The sequence below is a fragment of the Phasianus colchicus genome, chromosome 7 (assembly GCF_987193195.1).
Source record: "Phasianus colchicus chromosome 7, bPhaCol1.hap1.1, whole genome shotgun sequence".
NCBI classification, from domain to species: domain Eukaryota; kingdom Metazoa; phylum Chordata; class Aves; order Galliformes; family Phasianidae; genus Phasianus; species Phasianus colchicus.
This window is the reverse complement of record NC_143442.1, coordinates 32,181,996-32,204,521: the sequence shown is the minus strand read 5'-3', so window position 1 is coordinate 32,204,521 and position 22,526 is coordinate 32,181,996. Positions and strand designations below refer to the sequence as shown.

General features: G+C 41.1%; 1 protein-coding gene across 6 annotated transcripts in view; it reads right to left on the bottom strand.

Moving 5' to 3' along the window:
* The window catches only part of UNC80 (unc-80 subunit of NALCN channel complex), a 121,539-nt gene that overhangs the window by 40,525 nt on the left and 58,488 nt on the right, over positions 1 to 22,526 (bottom strand). For 3 of the 6 annotated variants that reach the window (XM_090144419.1, XM_090144420.1, XM_090144421.1), the window contains exons 27-41: positions 17,669 to 17,769; positions 15,631 to 15,828; positions 13,775 to 13,882; positions 12,894 to 13,032; positions 9,397 to 9,578; positions 8,938 to 9,069; positions 8,243 to 8,429; positions 7,558 to 7,689; positions 7,082 to 7,225; positions 5,526 to 5,626; positions 4,650 to 4,736; positions 3,695 to 3,878; positions 2,954 to 3,048; positions 2,015 to 2,104; positions 1,538 to 1,639 (exon numbers count right to left, since the gene is read on the bottom strand). In XM_090144419.1, the coding sequence (XP_090000545.1) occupies positions 1,538 to 1,639; positions 2,015 to 2,104; positions 2,954 to 3,048; positions 3,695 to 3,878; positions 4,650 to 4,736; positions 5,526 to 5,626; positions 7,082 to 7,225; positions 7,558 to 7,689; positions 8,243 to 8,429; positions 8,938 to 9,069; positions 9,397 to 9,578; positions 12,894 to 13,032; positions 13,775 to 13,882; positions 15,631 to 15,828; positions 17,669 to 17,769 (1,982 nt within the window). Of the gene's footprint in view, positions 1 to 1,537; positions 1,640 to 2,014; positions 2,105 to 2,953; positions 3,049 to 3,694; positions 3,879 to 4,649; positions 4,737 to 5,525; positions 5,627 to 7,081; positions 7,226 to 7,557; positions 7,690 to 8,242; positions 8,430 to 8,937; positions 9,070 to 9,396; positions 9,579 to 12,893; positions 13,033 to 13,774; positions 13,883 to 15,630; positions 15,829 to 17,668; positions 17,770 to 19,315; positions 19,520 to 22,526 lie in introns of all 6 variants that reach the window. The other 3 variants (XM_090144416.1, XM_090144417.1, XM_090144418.1) reach the window with 2 other exon arrangements.

The window sequence follows — 22,526 nt, the reverse complement described above, 5'->3', positions numbered from 1 at the left end:
AACATGGGACAAAGCTCAGCTTCCCACATCCTGCAGTCACTAAGACCTTGCTCTTATGTGCACTCATTCTAGAACGGAGTGTTCAAACAGTACAACTTCTACGTGGATTGCTCCTAGTACATAGATTCCACAGTGCTGCTTTCTTTCCCAGAGATAGATGTTGTCCAGCACTTTGCTGCATGACTACAGAGAGGCTTGCAGATGCTTGATGTACATTTTACCTTGGAAATATGTTGTCTTCCAAGTGGTCTAAATAGAAAACTACGGAATGTAAAATAATGCCCTGAGAAATCTGGAAAGGCCATTCTAATGTTTTTGGGTCACACATGGCATAAAAAGCCCTGGTGTACGGAACACAACTTCTAGAACCACAGTGAGAATAATTTCTGGCAGTGAAGCAACCAAAACAATTTGATGTGATTTTTAAATTTTTTATAGATTTTCTACTGACAGATACAGCATGTGAGATATTTCCCTGTTCTGTACTACACACACACATGAGATGGCATTAACAAAGTTTGCCATTATTTTAGAAGCTAGTTTCTCTAAAGCAGCTTCATATTTAATTTTTATAATGATTCCTGATGATATTTTCCTGTTTGCATGCTCATATTACCAATTACACAACTACAGCAGCTGCTTTGTGGCTAGAATTATAAGACCATTAGAACTTTTAACAGTTTAACAACATTCCCCTTCCTTTTTATTTCCTGCTTAGTATCATCTTTGCAGATACAGCTAGAACAACTTTTCCCTAAGTATTCAGACGTGTACTGCTGAGAAAACTTTGCTTTTGTGGAGAAAAACAGCATGAGGCTTTCTACATGTGGAGTGAACTCAATACTGCTGCCTTGCTGTCTAAGGAAATGATACTCTCAGGAGGCTGCAGCACATTAAAAGCACTGTTCTCTCCTTTAGTTCCTGTAGAGAGCTCCTGGGAGCTGCAGAGCATTAGCAGGATCGGACACGTTATCAGGTCATGAGGCTGTAAAACGGGGAAGACAGTGTCCTTCCAAGGACAGAGACTCCCCTAAGGAAACAATTGCTGCTTCAGTGTCACTAGTGGTGGCTGTACTAAAAGACTTGTATCTGAGAGCAAGACAAGGAGAGACAAGGAACATTCTTTGCAGTGAGAGGACAGACAGCAAGGTAGAACAGATATTGTCTGATCCTCAGCCAGATGCACTCATGAAGAAAAGGTTCCGAAAGAGTCAGAGGTCATGTTTAAGAAGGCAATAAGCATCTTTTAAAGCTGAGTCAACTGAAGTTGTTCTGGCCAAGTGTAGGAGAATGCAAAATGATTCACCTAAAAGAAGTTGGATTGAGACGGGGGAGGGAATTCACATTCATATTTTTTGGCTCTTCTTAAAATACCATACACCTGTTAAACAGCACCAAGACAGATTTCATGCCAACTGCTGCTTCTCCAGCAGAGCTCTCTATCTGCATGCAGCATGAGTGGAGGCCTTTAAAGGGGAAGGAAAGTTTTATTTACAGAAGTTGTTTATGAGCAGATAGTGTAGTGACAGTAAGATACCTGCTTCTGAATGAGCTCCTGACCCTTTTCTGGATGCATCTGCACCAGGTTGAGCTGGGGAGAAACTGACCTCCGGAAAGGATAAATGTCACGAACATAGGTCTGCCAGGAAAGAAACAGTGAAGTGAATTTTAAACAAATGCAATTGCAACAGTGTTGTTCATTAGAACTGAATATAAGGTCCTTTTTTCATCCTTTCCGAAGATTTTGGGCAGGGCATAAATAGAAGAAAAATTTGCTCTCTCTCTTTTCTGGGAAAGCTGGACATAATGACTTAAGAGTCAAGGGACTCCACTAATGTCACTTCATTCTTTTGTCAGACTCCAATCTTTTACAACACATAACTGAATACCAGAGATGTGGTGCCTGCAGGACAGAATTCTGCTTATGGTTCCATGTTTCCCTTCGGATAATCCTGATGTTTATAAGGGATGATATATAAGGAACTAAGTTATCTGTACCTGACCTTTGCCTTACCTTATTGTAATGAATAAGATTCCATCGCTTATCCATTAAAAAGTAATGAGAAGACTGTGTTTCAGGTATGTTAAAAAACTCCAAACACTCCTGAAGAGAAAATAAACTTTCTGTTACTTATTAGCTGTCTTGTACAAACATCTTCATGTCTAAAAGAAGAATATTCTGCTAACAATGTATACAGGCACAAAACTGAACGTCTGTCAACCTTGTAGGCTCTGTGGCTCTTTTCGCATTAATTCTTCATTCTTTTTTTAACCATAAAGTACATTGGCACGTTGGCAACAGTCAAGGCAAACTGATACCACAATCCTGAATATTGATGTTATTTATTTTGAGGTCTTCATACTGCATGTATTTGTTCAATCATATTACCCATACAGGTATTGTAGCTTCTATTTACACGCTACTTTTTAAATCAAGTTTTAGAGATAGGGGATGTACAGAGACACTACAGTTCAGACCCTTTAAAGCACTAAGATGCATGATTCCCATTAATCAGAGGTCTTTTTCTTATGTAGCTTGGTTAAATTAATCCTGGAAATAATTGGCATAAAAGGAAACTGACTTCACATCTCCTAAATCCTAACATATCATAATGGCTACCAAATCATCATTTCTATTTTTTCTGATCCTAATCATTCTCTTTAGTGTTGATAAAATAAAAGTCACTTCAATTACTTCTGTATTTATCCAAGGGATAACAAGCTGCAATGTATTCAAACGTACTTTTGGCTGGCTGTGATGTCAGCACATTTCTATTACCCTTTAGATAGGATTCCGTATTCATGCAACCAAGATTTCCTCATATGGACACAGAAATGTTTGTCACAGCAAATGTGACACTAAATCGGGAAGCTCAGGCAGAATGTATTGCTGGCATCCAGATATGGCAAGTAAAAAAACACATTAAACAGTCCATTCAGTTCAAAAACTCACCTTCAGAAGAGCCTCAAACTGTGTATCTTCATGGACTGGTAACTGAGTTGGTATGTCACACTCATTCTGTCCATGCACAACAAGGGTCTTTGTGCCTAAAGGAAGAAAAGCAGTTGCATTCTCCCTGGTCTCTTTAATGAACTCCATTTCAAAAGACTGCCATGTAGGAAAAGTAACAGTTTAAATTAATTCCTGGACAGACAGACAGATAATGCCAGTCCTGCCTGGCACAGGTTATGTGGTGATAGCATAGGCTCACAATTCTACAGTTAATGAGAAATTGATCTGTTCCTAAAATAGGGAGCCGGCAGCTTTAGCAGCAACAACTCTGAGAAAGGAACAGGCCTAAAATGCTGAATGTGTTTTTCACCAAGAAATTTCTTGCCTGACTCATGAGGTCCTAAGCTCACAGTATGCTCTTCTGGGGCTCTCACGAGACTTAAATGAGAGGCTGCATTTTACAATAATCATCCTGCCAGCTTTTCACAGCCCAATTGGCATAAAGTTCTGAGTTAAAAAGATTGTTCTCATTCATTTTGTTTGTTTCTTTCAGAACTCTTAAAGTAGCCTTCTGAATCTTGAGGAATTAGAGTAGAATTTACTGACTGAATCCTCAACTCAAGCAAAAGTGACTTATGCAGCCATTTCAGAGAAGGTCTCATGCAGTACTGGCAGATCTATTTTTTGGTAGGAACATGTGAACTTGGAAGCGAAGGATGCTTAAAGACTCATTTTTTATACCTGGCATTGAGGCAGTCACCAGCAGTTTCACTTCACACTGTTCCTTCTTCATAGTCTGTTTGAGATCCTTGAAAAAAAGCCCTTCAACATAACCCACCACTTCCCAGAGGAAGGTTAGCGTGGCAGAAATGGCATCCATGCCCCATTCACATGGAGTGCGTACAAAATACATGATCAGTCCCACCTGCAAGTAATAAATAGGAGGAGGATCAGATAATACACACTCTGTGTTGGGCATTCCATAAACACAGAACAAGAACATGGTTCTTCTGTCCTCATCCAGAGGACAAACTCTAAATTAAAATTATATCCTGAAAGTTTATACATAATACAGAACAATTTGCTTCTACTATTCTTTCTTTTCCTGTAGAGGATGAGGAGTGGTGGGAAAAAGTGCAATTTGCAACCCAGTCTTAAAAGCCATTGTGAATGAGGAAAATGGAAAATTTCTCCATTATAAGACTCAATGTACCTTCTGCTTCTATGTGCCACACAGACACCTGACAAATACTGGAAGGCTCCTACAGTTGCATATACCCTGTCTGTTTTTTCAGCACTTAATCAAAAGAACTCCAACAAATGCATTTTCTATGACTATAAAAGAAGCTTATAATTTATTGCAATGAGACCATTCACAACCAAAGCACTTTCTGAATGAAAATTAAGTAAAATAATAAATTATTTCTGCCTCCTGTTTGTCTAGAATTCATCATTACTGACTCAACTCAGAAATTCAGGACAGGGAGTTTAGGGGGTTAATGAAAAGCTAAAGATTCCTTCTCCTCTCCCTTTAAGGAATGAAAGGCTGGTATAAGTAATTTGCATCTAGAGCCAGGAGCAGATATGAATAGCTACAGACCATTTATTTCCTTGCAGATTGTGGCATTAACTTCCTAAGACACACACAGACAGAGGTAAGATTATGGGCTGCACAGTCGACCCCCAAGCTACTTACCAAGTAATTAAAGAGGATATGAGATGTCTGCGCAGGAAAGTCCCCAATATTCAACAAAAGCTTCCTTAACATATACATTAGCTCATCCTGGAAAAAGAGCAAATGCTGTTCTCTTTCCATCACAAAACAGAAAATGGATTTCTCCCTTTTGTCTTCCCCAGCTTTGTTCATTTCCATTTTTTTATCCCTTTGTTCTGTCTGTTGGTGCATGAAATAGAACTCTCTGCTTGTGACTGCTCTTACATTTCCCAAAATAAGACCGAAGACACAGCACCCAGGCCAATGTCTGCCTTCTTCAACAGAGAAAGAACATTACTGTCATTTATCCTGACTTTACTATCCTGATTCTGCACTCTTCTTCCTGTGATTATACTAATTCTTGCTTATTACAGCAAACAGCTACCTAGTTAAATTTTACAAGATAGCTGTGAAATCCAGCACAGCTCAACTCAGCAGTTGTGGTTGCTAGATAGGAGTTGGGGACGAATCCAACTTTGCTTCCTTAAGAAGCTTAAGGTGGGAAGGAGGCAAGAAGAGAGTTTCACAGTCAGCCAAGGACAGGCAGACTGACAGACAATGCCACTCCCACCTTCGAGAGAAAACGGAACAGGGTGGCATGGGTGAAGGTAATATCTTTGATAGAAAGAGTTGTGCTTCAGTAAGCATCTGTTCAAGGCTAACTTATAACAAGCCACATCCTTAGTGGTGGTAAATGAGCTGTGTCCCATTTACAACAATGAACAGAAATTGAAGCCAAATGAAGATTCTGAGCAGCCAATGTACTTCTCCGGTCACTGCCCACAGAGGGATTCTGCTTGCAGCTGTGCACCCTGTTCTAAGCAATACATAAGTCTCCTAGAGAGAGAAGACGTTTACCTGTCGGTTGCTTATTGTGAGCTTCTCAAGGAAATGGCGCAGAACTGTAGAGGGATCTTCAATTAAGCAGTTCCACAGGACCTGCTGAGCAACAGCACTCACTATAAAAAAGAAAACACAGTCAGAACACTCTCCCTTGGAAAAGCCTTGAAATGGTGCACTTAAATACAAATGTTCCTAACCTACTACATTTATCATTTTTGTACTGAAATACACAGGAGTTACTTTGAGGTATTAGGACTCCAGCTCATCACTGCAGTCATTTCAAGCAATAATGACAAGTCTAACACTTGAACCTTCCCTAGGTTCTGGTGACAGGACAGGTAGCACTTCACTACTGTGATCAGGGAAATAACTGTTTGGATTCACAACTCCAGATGAGCAAACAAGTCAACTAAAAAAATTATTTTGTTTGTACATGGAAACTGCACTTCATGGTGATTCATGGAGTGCCCTTATCTGGTATTAATGGACAACATTAGATAGTCAGCAGGGAATTGTGCTGATTACCAGCTCCCCAAAGTGTAATTAATTGTAACCTTGTGAAGACTAACAACATGAGAGAATTACTCATTGTTGTGTTTTCAGTACTCATTTCTTGATCACAAAACAACACACAAATTCAGTGACTGACTATACCCACTCAAAGCTAAAAAAAAAAGAAAATGTCATAAAGTTATGTTTGCAATCAGCTAACATTATGAGTGACAAAAAAGGAAGGACAAAAGTCCACCATCTCTAAACATTTAAGAGAAAGAAATATAGAAGGACCTATTATTATTTTACAAATGAATCACAGACCATAAAGCAAATATTAGAGCTGTGTATAATTGGTTTTCTATTTGTCATAGGATCAAAGAAATACTGCTGAGAATAGACCTCTGGAGGTCTCTAGTTCAAACTCTGCTTGGAGCAGGACTGTCACCAGCATTACATTATGTCAACTGTGGCTTTGTCTAGCCAAGACAAAGCCTGCTGTGGATGGAGACGAATGGAGATTCCAATGAGACTGCACTATGCCCCTGGTAGAGAATTTATTTTCTAATTTGCATCTTGAACTTCCCAAGTTGCAGCTTATATAGCAGCATTGCTCTAGCTGTTTGTTTCCTTTCTGCCACACAAAATAAGATCAGCTTCCCAGTCGGTTCTCACAAAACACGTGTTTTACGTCTCTCTCTGTTCTGGTATCCCACTAGATTCCTTCCTGCTTCTCAACATCTTCATAGAACTGGGGGCTTTTTAGGTCCCCCCAAAATAACAACAAACCTTCAAGATCTGACAACAAATGGAGAAAAAAAAAATACACTTCTGTTGCTCATCCATTAGTGAACAGTTTGTGAGAACTGGTTACTCACAAGGTTTGTAACAAATATATACACTCATGACAATATATAGCACAGACTACTTCTACAAACAATGAACTGTGAGCAAATACAAGGTTGTATTACACTTCTTTCACTCTAGTTATGGCACCTAACAAATGTAAACATTGTAATTACTGGCAGGTTTTGCAACTTCTAATCAAGAATGACTTGAAATGTAATCTAGGTCAGTACCAGCTACTCCATCTTCCCGGACTTCCCCATCTTCCATCAAATGGACAATGGGGAGTACTGCTGCACAGATGCATGCTGGAAACACAGCTTGAGGTGGTTGCGGCACATGATGGTTTGGAGTATGCTCTGTAGTATGTTCTTCATCTGGAGTACAAAGAAGATCAGAAGGTGAGTGTTTGTGAATGAGCTGTGACATTATACAGGCAGGTTAGATAGATGTTTGCATTAGGTGCTGGATAAGCAGAAAATGGCAGGGTATCCGATCACTGTGCACGCACAACAAGCTTACTACTATCTCCAAGAAGAAACTGAGCCTCCAGTTAACTTTCTGACCAAGAATTTTAATTAGCTTTTTATAAATTGGCTCAAGCCTGGGAATACATTCAGCAAAATATAATGTCATCAGCTTTATTGAATAACAGGTTTCCAGTGAAAGAAATTTTAGGAAAGGATACTCCACAGTGAATTCAACCTACCTTCTGCACTGACTGCTGACCGCACTGACCAGACAGAGCCACGACGGAAAGAGTAGTTCCTATGAGATGTACTGGAGGTGCAGGAAGGACTCACAGAGAGACGGCGGGAGGCCAGGTTGGCAACTTCTTCTACTGACAAAGAGAATGGGAAATGTCAGTCCAAATCCAGCTGACAGACTTTAGAGACCTTTCAAAAGGAGAGCACTTGCAACCAAACTGGAACATTGAAAATTCAAGTCAGGTAACACTCAGAACAACTTAAGACCTTGAAGATCAGGTAAGTACTTTTACTCATGCTTTGGGAACCAGCTAAGCACTGATCCATAATAGTGTGCGGTGACTTGGTGAGTCATATTTTAACTGAGGTGTCTATATTCTTCTCTTCATGTACATCCTATTAACCATCTTTGTTGGTGGTTCTTAGTTTTACCGAGAATTGCAAATTCTGCACACAATCTCCCAAGACATATCTAGGTCCAGTGGCTGTTCACTACCTTTCTAGAGATATTAAAATGATTCAGTGCTTGTACTTGTCTACTCTCTAAGGTGGTGACCATACCAAAGCAGGGACTTTGCTACTACTAACAACAGCTTTTTCTTGGACATCACATCCCTAAGCTGTGCTGTATGTTGGTAGCAGGTGCTCTCAGTTTCCTGGAATGCAGTTTCTGCCCCTGGGGCACACCTTCTTCTTCCTGCTCTGAGCTTGGTGTGCAGGTTGGCTCATAGCAAGCCTCCTGAGTGATGGGAATAGCAGTAATGAGACTGGCTTCCCGACCCAAGCGCTTCTTTTCTTCCTCCTGCTGCAGGTTCTTCAGGATGTGCTCTGCTCGCTGATGGGAACGAGACACTGCTCTGGCTGAAAATGACTTCTGTTAGGAAGAAGAGAAAAGAGACATAACTCGACAGTGTAAGTTATGATACACATATTCTGTGTGTTCCACTAGGGTCCTTGATGACATTCAGCAACTCAGTTCCTAAATACAAATCAAACTCGTACTAGCTGAACAGATGCACCAGGAACTACATCTATAATAAGCCTCTTCCTTCTGAGACACCACACAAAACAGGACAGAAAACTGGAAAACAGCTTGAGTGAACTTATCCTTTGGAGAGATAGCAATTGCGCTCCTAACATCTGAGCTACTGTCTCTTGTGGGCATGTGATATACAGTACAGCATCTCCTTGATCAAACAGACAGAAAAATCTTATGTCCACATAGAATATTCTGTGCCCTACATGGACAATGTATTCACTAGATCTTCCCCAGCTAAGGACAACAAGAAAACTTAAGAGTTCAGCCTGCACCTTTAGGCTTCAGCTTCGCCCAGGCCCTTACTGAGAAACTGCAATGCTCCTCTCATGACATCTTTGCTTACCGACTGGTCTTCATTGATAGGATCTTGCACGCTCCCACTGCACTGAGGGACCCAGGGAGGATCAAACATCGGCACAGAGGGCATCCCCAGAACAGGAGAAGGCAAAGTGAAGTTTATACTTGGAGGAGGGATCTAAACAAAACCACAAAGTTTGTTACAGCACACAAATATTAATGCCTGTAGTGCTAAGTGCTAATTAAAGAGTACCTCACTATAAAATAAGACCACATTGACAGATCTCTTTCTTCATCTGTTCTTCTTTACCTCATTATGTGTTCCCCAGTATACTCTTCCCCTTTTATACAGGAGTTCTAAATCATCTATCCCTCTAGTATGAATGAGATGACCATTTTTTTCCTTAACAGATTTTGAGGCAATTTCATGTTAGTGTGTCATAACACATCTATCCTACAAGACAAGCCACAAATGGTAACATTGTGTTTCACGTGTTCTATCTACCTTAAAGATCTGTTGAGCTCCTTCTTCCATCCTAGGCCAGACTTGATACCGAAACCTCCAGAGCGTGTGAAATTTGAGAATGGCATTCAGTCTTTGCACTGTCTCCGGGTGATGAAATTCGGACATCAGCATGTCAGAAACAGCCTCTGGCACTTTCACAGCACATAGCAGGAACATGGCAGCTGCAGGGAGAGAACATCTGATCATCTGTTTCCCTTACTAATGTGTTTACTTGGCAGGAAAAATTGCAGCTGTACAAACCCTAATCAGAAAGAAACCCTGATTCCAAAAATGAGATCAGCAATCCACTAAGTTTAGCAAAACTTGTACTGCACCATGAAACAAAAATGTCTGTGATTCTATCTTTTGGAGTCGCACAGCATTATGCTTGTAAGAAGTTTTGTCAAATCTACTTTTAAAACAAAACACAGCTCTGCCCTTCTTACTACCACTCAGTCACAACTGATATAAAATAAGAAGCATCTCTTGAAGTAACAGGACTAACTCAGCTTGGCTTTCTAAAGTTTCATTTCTGATTGCTTCCTGTGATGATTGGTAAAGGCGGGTTTAACAACGCAGCCTTTCCCTCAGAGCAGGAGCAAGTGGCTCAGTAGAAGACCCACAAGTAAATTTTCATGGGATAGAAACAAAAAGAATGGTTCTTACATAACTGCAATGGTTACAATCTGCCTACGAGAGAAAACAGTGTTGCTATGTATTGGGAGACAAAGAGCAAAGTCACAATGGAAGACAACAGAATAGAAGTTGAGGCGGTCCACTGTTGTTTCATTAGAGCATATCTGAATATAAACAGAACAACTCCGGCCCTGTGGAGGCCAATTAATTTAGGTGTATATCCACGGGGCACTGAGCAGGAAGCAAGAGAACAGTGCTGCTGTGGGTGGTTGGTATGTGCAAGTACTCACGGCTTTTTTGACCAGTACCTGAACAAAGATCACTGGAGATAATTTCTCTTTCGGAGTAATTCTTCCACAGTAGAAAAAGAACAATTACCATCTTGTTCACCTCAACACTTACTTAGAAGGTGCCAGGCATGAGAGCTGTATTGACAGAAGGCAATCTGAACACACGCAGAAAAACAAGGCTGACCTTTGACTGCTTAGGTACTACCTTGCACTGCAGAGGCTTCCAGTTCTGCTACAACATCCTGCTTCAAATCAGTACAGTCCCTCCTGCTTCACCAGCAGAGAGAACCTTTCTACTCTTTGGTGTTTTAACTGCATCAAGTCTTAGGACTATTTTGAAACCATGAGTTCACACTGAGAGGTTTCCAAAACCCCAAATAAGAGATTCAGCCTGGAAAGGAGCCAGTAGATGGTGCTGTTGTACACCAACACAGGATTTCCTTTTATCCAGCTTGCGGATAGCAACATTGGGAGTGTTCACGTTTGACCTTGATTGAATATAAATCATGCCAGGGCTGAAATCATTCGATATTAAACAGCTACTACAGGTAGATCTCTCAGGTGGATTTCAATCCTCCCTCGAGGAAGGGGAAGAAGAGGAAGATGTATCTAACAGGCTGCACTGGAGGGGCAGGCAAATAGCACTCCTCAGAAAGAGGAGTCTTAGTAGGGTTTCGATAAAGAAAAAACAGTAGTCAAAATTATTTTCCTAGAAAACAGTCTGAAGGGGGCGGAGGGGGGGGGAAATAGTGCAACCTCAGGCAGCTTGCTTCTCTTCTTTATTTTGCTCCTCTCTTCCTGTTTTCACATTTGGTCCAGTGCACTGGGTTTTCATAGTGAGGTATCTGTAGCACGGGGGCTACAAGGTGGCCTCTGTGAGAAGAGAGACCAGGGGCCACCCCCATGCTGGACAGAGCCATTTCTAGATGGCTCAAAGATTGGGGCTACAGCTGCTGGCCAAAGCTGAACCAATGAGCTGGTTATACTCTGCGCTTATGTGTTTAAGAAAGGGTAAAAAATCCTGTGCAGCAGCTGCGAGAGAAATAAGTGAGAAAAACAAGCCTGCAGAGACCAAGGTCAGTGAAGAAGGAAGGGAGGAGATGCTCCAGGTACTGGAAAAGATTCCCTGCAACCCATGGAGAAGACAATAGTGGCACATGCTGTCCTCCTGCAGCCCATGGTGTACCACATCAGAGCAGATATACACATTGCAGCTCATGGAGGACCCCACACTGCAGCACATGGATACAAGCTAAAGGAAACTGCAGCCCATGGGGAGCCCACACAAAAGCAGCATCTATGAAGATCTGCAGCCTGTGGAGGGGAGCCCATGCTGGAGCAGGTATTCTGGCAGGAACTGCAGCCCGTGGAGGAGCTGTGCTGGAGCAGTCCATTCCTAAAAGAACTCAGCCTATTATACAAACCCATTCTGGAGCAGTTCTTGAATGCAGCCCGTGGGAAGGGCCCATGCTAGAATAGTTCATGAAAGACTATATGCCACAGGAGGGACCCAGTGCAGAAATATGGGAAAAAGGGTGAAAAGGAAAGAGTAGCAAATGGTTTTGAATTTACTACAGCTCCATTCCTCTTCCCCCTGCACTGTTCAGGGAGTAGGAGAATGTAGAAAAGTCACAATTGAAGTTGAGCTTGGAAGAAAGGTGGAGATAGAGAAGGTGGTTTTAGTTTCTTCTTGGTACTTACTATTGTACTGTGTTATTAATTAGCAATGAAGTAAGTTAATTTTACCCAAGTTAAGTCTGTTTGCTTGTGACAGGTTAGCAATTTCTCTCTGTCCTTATTTTCACCTTTTTTTCCCTCTTACTTTCTTCCCTTGCTGAGGAGTGAGAGAATGGCTTGGTGGGCACTGAAAAGAACTGTGCTGGGTTAACCTTGAAACACAGAATCATAGAATGGCCCAGTTTGGAAGAGACCTCAAGGATCATCAAGCTCCAACATCCATACCGCATGCAGGACCACCAACCAGACGAGGCTGCCCAGGGCCCCATCCAACCTGGCCTTAAATACCTCCAGGAACAGGGCATCCACTGCCTTTCTGGGCAGCCTGTTCCAGCACCTCACCACTCTCCCAGTGAAGAACTTCCCCTTGATATCCAACCTAAATCTTCCCTCCTTCAACTTAAAACCACTTCCCCTTGTCCTGCCGTTATCTACCCTTGTAAAGAGTTGACCTTGCCTAGTCTCTAGTCAAGATAGAAACAGCTTAATGAAAGAAAAACAAAGGCAACATACCAAATACTTGAGCAAACTCTGCATTGATTATATTGTAGTATTTCCTCTGCACAGAAATCCTGCTAAACACAAATTATCAGTTCTGTTTTTCTCTGCTTGTTGGCCATAAACATGGCTGTGCAGATTGTCTTCCTGGACCTTCTGACCACCTCCTTTGTATAGAGCACAAAAGCACAGGAAGGTCTGTGAAAACCAAATAGTCCTCAAGAAACCCTTGATGTCATTAAGACCTTCTCCACTAGAGAGCTGTCTTGCAAGGCCTTGTAACCTGCTGTGAGTTCAGCTGTCTGGCTAGATACATGACTGGTTTTGTTCCCTTACCTGCTGCTCCAGCCATGTGCTCATCCACACTGAGCAGGAGCTCCCATGCTGCAGGATGGATGTCCCCATACATTTCCTCAGTGAGGACAGGAGCTGCCTTGATTAGCAGTGACAAAGGTGCAGGGGAGAGGCTCATAACCTGTAAAAATATTTAAAAATAAAAGTGCCATGACTTACAGCTGAGCTGTGCCATCTGTCTTCAGTGAACACAGTAAAATTTTTAGAAATTACCCTAGTTTTGGACAACACTTTATCTGGCTGATAGCTTCTAGTTTCAGTCATTTCAGATAATGTTCTACAGAAGAACATTACTCTCAACCTACACTAAAGCAGCAGTGTTGCAAGCTGGTTCTGAGTCTGTTGCTAGTCACTTAGGTCACAAAACATGGATAAAGAAGACAAAAGGAAAGGAAAACTCTTCCAAGATGGTGCACAAACAGTGATGTAAATCCATGAGAATTTCATAGACAACCAAGAATTGTTAATTGCTTCTTTAAGAACACTAAACAAGAGAGAACAAAGGAAACTTCCTGTACACTGACAGGTTGCATTTAGATGCATTCATGGTTTTTCTTCTGTTTTATTTTTGTGTTCCCAGTCTTGATGTATTTATCCCTATGAGAAGCCATGGATGTTGATTAACATTTAATGGACTTACATCTTTAAAGGATTCTTTGCCAGGAGTTCCCCTAAAAAGCTTAAATTCAGCATTACTTATCTGTTGAAAATATGCAAGTCTGAACTAACCCACACTCAAGAACAACAGTTCTTTCCATCACATGGGCTTCAAGATCCATACACATTTTCCTTCTTGTTGCAGCCTGACCCAACATCTGTGTAGCAACCTCCCCAACCAGTGTATGGCCTGGCCTAGTCAGTACCTGGTGTCTAATGTATTTTAACATTCCAGAGTCCTTCTTTCCTTCCAAGTTGATATCAATCACTCTCTTTTTTAGAGAGGGAGTTCTGAGGCATGACTTGTCTGAGCACTGAAAAGGAAAAAAGAAAAAATAAGAAAGTGTTCTCATTTTGATTTCCTGAAGTTTGGAAAGGGAGATCATGTACAAGAGGAATTTCCATACACTAGAAGCTGCCCAGTACTAGAGGTGCAGCACCAAGCCCTTTCCTGTGCTAGCAACAGGCCGAGTATCAGTGAGATGACATCCCATTTTCTTCTCTTTTTAACACTGCTTTTCTCAATAGAAGCTTGAAAAAGACAATAAACCAAATGAGGACCGTGAATGTTCCTTGTGTAATCTTCATAGGTGACACTTGTGTATTTTAGGTGAACAGTATTTTAAACACAGAAGTGGCACAAAATCCACAGCTTTCCCAAAAATTCCCAACTGAAATGTTTGCTGTGTACAACACCTATTCCTCTCTCAGCTACATTTATCTTCTGCGGAAAGCATGTGACAACTCATTTTAAGACTTGAGCTCATGCCCGCCTGATTGTTGTCTCTAGCAGATTGCCAGCACAAACGATAATGACAAGGCCTGTTCATGCTCATTGTTCACAATACCAAGAACTTTCCCAGAATGCTGTTTCCACAGATTTTCTCCTCAAGCTGGTAGCCTGCTGATTAAAACAGGATCTCTCATTTTTCAGGGGGCTCACAAACCCCATGATTAAATTTGTGTCATACTGTTTTGCAGTTGGAGATGGAACAATATACAGCATTGCACAGTGTTCTTTTGTTACCTTTCATGAACACTGCCAGCTGCTCATCTTGCGCCTGCCTTCTGTGGAGGAAACGACTGCCTCTCTTTCTTAATATCTAATTTATACACTGCTTTTCTATGCCAGAGGAAACATATGGGAATTATTCTTTCCAGGAAAGCAGAATCATTACCTCATTTAATCTGCCCTGTGCTTTGTTCCATAAAAATACCCTTCTAACTTGACAGGAAACAAACAATCCACTGGTTGATAAAGAAACATCCGAAATTATTCTTATAGTCTTTCATTTCCACTTATGCAGATGATAGCCACTTTACCCAACTAAAATCTTGATGAGAGTTTCATGAACACTTTTGCTTTCACTGTTACTGCTAACTAGCAGGATGACTTCTGCCATTGCGAATATTCAGAAGAATGTCTGTCTTTTGTGGTCGAGGCTCTATAGGTATTTACCAGATATTTACTTTATTCATTCGGTAGCTCTGTGGGTATTTTGCTGAACCAACAAATACATTTCCAGTAAAGTTAAAGGCACTGCACATACGCCTAAAAAGGCACAACCTTTTTTGACTGTCTTGCTGAGATGATCATTAAAAGCATCTCACTAAAGAGACTGTAATATTAAAGACCAATGCATACAGTTATTGGAAAAGAGCCGAAATCTCAGACCTAAAGGAAATCTTGCAAGGTTTTACCAGAATTCCAAGAATTATTCTTATTGAAAGACAAGAAGGAACAGGAAAAAAGGAATGAGACTCCAGGGGCTGATAAACAGATCTCATAAAAGAACAGTACATTTAAGGTCAGACTATAGGCATTTTAACATCCTTATCAGCAACCAAGATTCTTCCTGAACAATACAGTTTACATTCCTTCCATAACGCTAAATGACTTCATAACTTTTTGCAGAAGGACTATGTTTAGGAAAGTGTTGTGTTCCTTTTTTCATGAAAGAGCATTATTTGAATACATTATGCTGTCCTTGAAGATACTTATGCCTTGCCCAGAGAACAAAACAAAAAACATAAAAACATGATAGATTTTCCATTTACTCACTTCTTTTTGCTTTTTGCCTCTTGCCACACTGTTCAATGTGCTGTTTTCTCGAAGAGAGTCCACTGTGTCTCCATACAGGAGTTTGATGGCACGAACAAGGCGAGCACAGGACCGGCTATGATGAAGGTAGCAGTGTGGGTGACAGTAGTCAATGTGAGTACATATGAAACTTTGCTGATTGCATAAGAGGATCATAACCTTGAAAGGAATAAAATTGGATAGTTATCTATAGAGTCATGCTGCATAGCATATGCAGCCAGTGATGGGGACGGCAAGCTGATATTCACAGCCTAGCTGGCAAGGCAAGATGCTCAACACAGCTTTTTGAAAAGGTAAGCCTACCTGTGCTGATCTCCACACCTGCAAGTAGTTTATGAACTGGCTAGGCACAGCTAAATAGACGTTGGTGTTAACAAAGCAGACAAAGGAAGAGAGCTGCTGTAGATGCATAAGTTTGGCTGGTGGCAAAATTATGGTTGAGGAAAACAGTACTCTCAGTTCACAGAAAAGCTATTCTATCACCAGTCTGAGATGAAGACTTAGACTGGAAATAGTTAACTACTCAATTACCATCAAAGCTGCAAACCCACTAGGTTCAGGAGTTAGTATCCTTCAAGGAAAGGGAAATGAAATGTCTCAATACACTCTCAAGTAGTAATTAGCTCTGCCAAGATGTTTTGTGGCATACTTGCCTTACTGTGCTTGGGTAGGCCCAATCCAGCCTAGCTTTATGTTAGCTGGCTCAGCTACTATTTCTAGTGATGATGGCATATGGCAGCAGTGAGCTGTAAAATCAATCTAAGAAACAGAGTAAATATCTGGGTATTTTGCTCTACCAAGCCCTGCTTTGTTGTAGCAACACAACCATTAGACTCTAAACTAATCAATTAAAAGCAACCTTGGTAAGTCTGCAATTCAGAGACTGTTCTCTGGTTGTACCTCAGAGGATTCATTCCTGGAAGAAGAGAGTTCAGTCCAGCAGCACTTTGTACACAGGTCTTCAAGTCACAGACAACACCAGACAGTTTGTAGTATTCCAAGGAAAACACTGGGGTATCTGCAAGCTTTTCACACTGTAGACTATAACTGGCCTTTATGAACCCTTCTCTTCATCGTACAACCTGGTGTGGAAATACCCACACTAGAAGGAGGCTACCCCACACTTTCCATGCATTTAATACCTCTGCAGCTGCAGTCTGCCCGCTCTTTCAGGCAGCCACACCACTCTCCACTCTCAAATATTTAGGCTTTTCAAAAGTCAGGAGCTTAATTTAAGACAAGTCTCAGCAGCATATTTGGGATTGTTGCCTTTGCTTACTTGTTCTGGTATTACATTATTTTGGGGTCAATCGGGGATAACTCAAGTCACTAATGCTGCATGAATGTGTGAATGGTAAATCTGATCAGCACTGGATAGCCTCTACTGAGCCCTGAGTGCACTGCAACTTGTAGTTACAGCACAATGACACACAGTGAGGACATCATATATACAGGGCTGCCATAAAGGAAATGTTGGTGTATGCAGAGAAGAAACTGGAACCAATGATCCTTTTGAGTGGTTTGCATAACTGCCAAGTAAAGCAGGTTTTTGCTTTGCTGCAGTTTTAGTTAACATCCATCCACACCTTTTTTCCAACAAACAAAAATGAGAAAGTTCTTATGTGATACTGGTACATGTGTGGCATTAACTTGAACAGGTGATTTTTTTAAATTGTTCTTTCTCCTAAGCAGGATAATCAAACCAAGTGAGAAAAATAGCTCAAGTTCCCTTCATTCATGCTTCATATTTAACAGTCCACACATCCTCCCACACTGAATAAAGGCGGCATGTTTTATCCTAAGCTGCTAGGAAGGGAGATGACTTTATCCTCTATTAATTCATCTTTTAGTACACATTTCCATGTCTACATACTCAGCTTAGTACAGTGGATTTTCCAGTTAACATGTAACCACTACAGCAACAGAGAAGAGACAGAATTAAGGCAGTCCAGGGACTGAGGTACTAGCTTGGAAAACATGGTCAACGATCCATACTTACGTGCAGCCATGACATGTTCCGATGATAGTTCTCCTCCGTGCCTGTGCTGCTCAGCACCTCTGGCTCAATGCTAGGTTCGCTCGCGCTCCAAGGGCTCCCTTCTTCAAAAGAAAAATATCCAAAGGTGGTTGTTTTTATTGCTTCCTATATGCTTAAAGCCTAGGGACAGCACTTGTAAGCCAGGCAAGCCTTGTGGAAACAGACCACAGTACACTGAATATGCCACACTGAAAAACTGCATTTGGACACCCCTCCCCAATGCTGGTATCATGCTGGTTTGACAATTACAATTCAGACGTCAACGTCTCACAGGACATCTTTGTCAGTAGCAAACTGCTCCCTCCCCACATATTTTCTTCAGTGCAAAGGGAGGAGGAAATCAAAAAACATCAGAAAGAACTTCTTTGCACCATTCAGATGCTATAAATGGTTGGTTTAGTGATCTGCATTGACTGGGCTCTGTGATTAAAAACATTAAAAAAAAAAATCCAACCAGAAGTGGCATCCAACTGGAAGCACCAGTGGGCCAAGTAACTGCTAAATGCCCATGGAAACTGCTAACATTACGGGGATGAAAGGGGAAAAAAATCCTGATTCTAGCATACTAGTTCTAGAGAATTCAGGCAAAGGAGAGATTTATGTGGGAACAGCACTGGTCCCTGTGTTTCCCGCAGCCATTTCATTACCTGTGGATTTCCTGTAATACTAACAGTTCTGTTAAGGGATGACTGGAGATGAACTCTAGTTAATGCTTTCTTTCTCCTCTTTAAGTGAACTCTGACTTTCCAAAGACTACAGAAGAGGCAATGCTACTCTCCATACTCTCCAAGTTTACCTAATAAAACACCTTCTGATCACCATAAAAATGACTATTAAGCTTGGGATGCTGTTTCCACTTTAAATGGATCCAAACCTTAGCTTTTGGTTAACAACTCTATTAGAGAGAGCCCCTTAAGTTCAACTGCGATGGAGATTTCTTCTGACAGGATGCATATTTGGTTTCCATAACATACATATACTGAGATTCATCTTTTTGAAAACTAAGGAAGGCAACTGTAAACTGTAAAAATATATGTATATGCCAATATGTAGAAATATAGTATGTAGCACGCACATGTTCTGTTCTACATATAGGTGTATATATATATATATACTACATGCCATATGGCATGCTTGTGACATCATGTACTACATAAATATGAAGCACATGTCCGTACGTGTATATATATATATATCCTATCTGTTAATATAGACAATAAAATATCATATATGCATATGACCTTATTCTTTATATCATATGATTTAGGGGGGTGTGTATGTGCATATACACATGTGTATGTGCTCCCCTAAAGACAGCATGCATTCAGCTGGCACACACCAGCATTCCAAGAGTTCATGCTGTAACACGGAGCTGTGAATGGACAGTCTGCCTGCACATGGAGCTGACCCTGCAGCCAGGCCTTCGGCGGCAGAATTTGAACCATATTCTACCCAGGCCCTACTTCTGGCAGTCCATGAAAAGGACTAGGTTTTTTCTAGCCTGTTGGGGTGGGGGTCTCTCGTTGTTTCTAGCTCTGCTGCAATCACATCAAGAGTTTAGGACCTGCCTACTCATCCCCTCCCTTTCCACCCACTCATCTAAGTTACCTATATCAGTGACAGTGTCCCTGCTGTGGGACAGCTGCAGCTCCTCATTCTCAGACTCTGAGTCCTGCCGTGATAACTTGGTGCTCTTTAGGCTGCCGGCCCGGCGAATGCTGGAAAGGGAACCCCCCTTCTTCACCCGGAAACTGCGGGTTCCTTTAATCTGGAGCAAGCGGGAGCCTCCTATCCTGATCTTCCTGCTGGGAACTGTATTGAAAGAATAAAAGAGGACTTTTTTCCCCTTAATTTTTCCCCATTTTAGAAAAGAAATATATCCTGGCCCACCCCTCCCTCCCAACCTTTTGCTGCCAGCCTATATTGCAGCATCTTTTCTTCTACCAAGAAATATAGGGCCAGAGGCTCCCTCCAAAGCCACCGCCAATGCAGCTCTGTCAATCAGGCAGTAAAAGTTTAAGGAAATGTGTTCTGCACCTCTTTTCCTGTAGACCTGGTACCTCACCTCAGGCCTTGTCTGTATTTGGAATTAGCCCTTCTTCAACCACCAGCAAGTAGAGTCAGCTGCTCTAACAAAAACCCAAAAAGTGGACAAGGAAAAACTACGATTCACACCACTTTGAATCAATTCCTGCCAGGAAACAGAATCTGTCCAATGGATGTAAATTGCAGTTTTCTTTGCCAGCCCCTGGGGTCTTCATTAGTGCAGAATCACTTCTTGCTAGGGATAGATGGCTGAATCCCAAGCATGAACAAGGCACCATGGAAAAACCTATTTTCTTGTGGGACTGGGTTCTGTATAACCCACTGAAATCTGCAGTAGAATCAACTATTCATACAGCACACGTGATTGCAGAAGGGTAGTCTGCTTCATGAGGTTAGCACACACGACTTCTTTGAAGTAAGATTTGCATAAATCCGTGTCTCTGCATGTTACTCTTCATCATTAGAATGCTTTAGAGGAAACAGGAGCACGTAGATCCTCTCCTTCAGACAAATCAGCAGCTTTCAGGCATTAACAACATCCATTAACACTCTGCATTTTTGATGAGCACAGACATGAAATGGTTCAATGTTCAAAGCACCAACCGTTTGCATTTTCGTTCTCCTCTTAGTTCAAAGGCAGTACATGGCAGTATGTCAGTCCAAATGTTGCAACACTCAGTCATTTTACTGCAGATCTAATCAGGCAGGGCCATGTGTAATTGATCACTCTTTTGGAGTCTTGTTGAGAATGAACAGGACACAGGTTTTTTTTGATACCATGGGTAAGAAAATATTTCAGATGAACTGCATTTTGGCTTCGAGAAATAAAACACACATACCGTTCCTGCTGAGAATGCTCCTAATTCCTCCAGAACCCAACTCCCACTCCACTTCCAGTGACTAATACCCTGGCTGAAGACAGGATAGGTTCTGAGAGCTATTGTTCAGTCGTCATGGATCAGCTGGGCAAATCACTGTTGAGTGACCAGAAAATCTCCCTCCAAGTGATCACGCTGACTTTCTTAGCAATCGTTACTGGTTGAATTTTGCTCAGATCAACCTCTATAGAGCTGCTCAGTTCACACAAACACCAAACTATTTTAGCTCTTATAACTGAATTTTGTAGAATACCATGTTAGTGCCTAAGCAGAATGTATGATACAGTGAGAGCCTGCATCTACCTCGCTTTAGTGTCTATATTTCAGACCTACCTGGAGCAGATTCTAGACAGTAAACCCGAAGCTTTTGGATTAGCTGATAAGTCACGCCTGGGGTGAGCAATGAGAACAAAGTTTTTAACACTCCAGAGTAAGTGAAAGAAAGCAGATTAGTACTCATCAGATAGGTAGAGATAAAGTCCTGCCTCTGCAGGCAAGAAAAATTTAGTTATAATCACACAACAACATTTTCTTATCTAGAAAAGCAAAGATTACAAAAGATGCCTCTGCATCTTTTGTGGCCCAGGTAGATCCCCAGAAGAATATGCCATGGCCAGGAAAAAGAACATAATTATTGTAATTTTTAACTAAAACGTTATCTTGCATTTATTTAGATTCCAGACACTTCATTTCTTGCTAGCATATATTTAGGGGTCGGCCTTCTTACTATTATCACCTTTCTCATCTCTAAAATGTAGTTAAGAAGTAGCTTTAGTAAAGGAATACTACGGGAGAGATTACAGAGAAGGGAAAATGGGGAAAAAAACAAAATCTAAAACTGCAGAAAAAAATCTTTTAAACAAAGTCAATTATCTTTTCAAAAATAATTCAATTCTACAGTACGCCTGCAGCACAGTAATACACAGAGTTACACCTCAGTCAGCACTGTCTCTAAGGAAAATGGGATAGTTGTAGAATGGCCATCAGAATTTTCCAGCAGCACCACATGCTTGTAGGCATTCTCTCATTCATGAGACTGCTGCCTGAGAGGCTGAAAAGTGTCTTCATGGAATTACACAGCTATCTTCAAAAAACCCAAAACATTTCCTCATCTCAATAGTTAAGAGACATCTCATCCCACTAAGTTAGATTATGAGATAGATCATAGGTCGCTGTGCATCTCTGAGCTGTCACTACATCAGGGGTACAAAACACCAGGTTGAGCATGAACTTAACTCTCCTGATCTTTCTTAGAAAAAAGTCCCTAGCTGTGTTCACAGAAGTAACTGTCCCATGTGACACACAAATCTGGAGGCAACTGTACACCACATGAATCTTAGAAATGTTTCTAATACTTTCTACAGTAATTATGGCAGGGTTACAGCTGAAGGTAACAAAGCCTTTGTCCAAAGCCCTCTGAAGCGAATAAAAGCACCTCTGAATCATCAATACACAGTACAGATCTTAGAGGATAACCAGCCACAGATTTCATCCTTTTCAAATAATCATAAAACATTAATCCTTTTGAAACAATTATCAAAATTATCATTCAAACATCTGCGTCTTTATATGGCCTTTATAAGACAGGATTAAATAGTTCTTCCAGAAAAGGTGTTTGAGGGAAAATCATTTACAGGTGACTCCTGGCAGTTTAGTTTCTAATTGCAAATAGAAATAATGACTGTATATTGTATTGCAACACTTGTACCACCAGATAGTACGTGAGTTTTGCATGAGATGGCTTAAAAATGGAAACAATCTGCTTTTCTCAGCAAACACAGTGAGCTTGAGGTTTGCTTGTACAGTATACAGTATGTTGGTAACATTAATCTGCTAGCCATCAAAAGCCACATATGTGGGTATTTTTCATGTGGTAGCAAAGAATTCAAGAGATC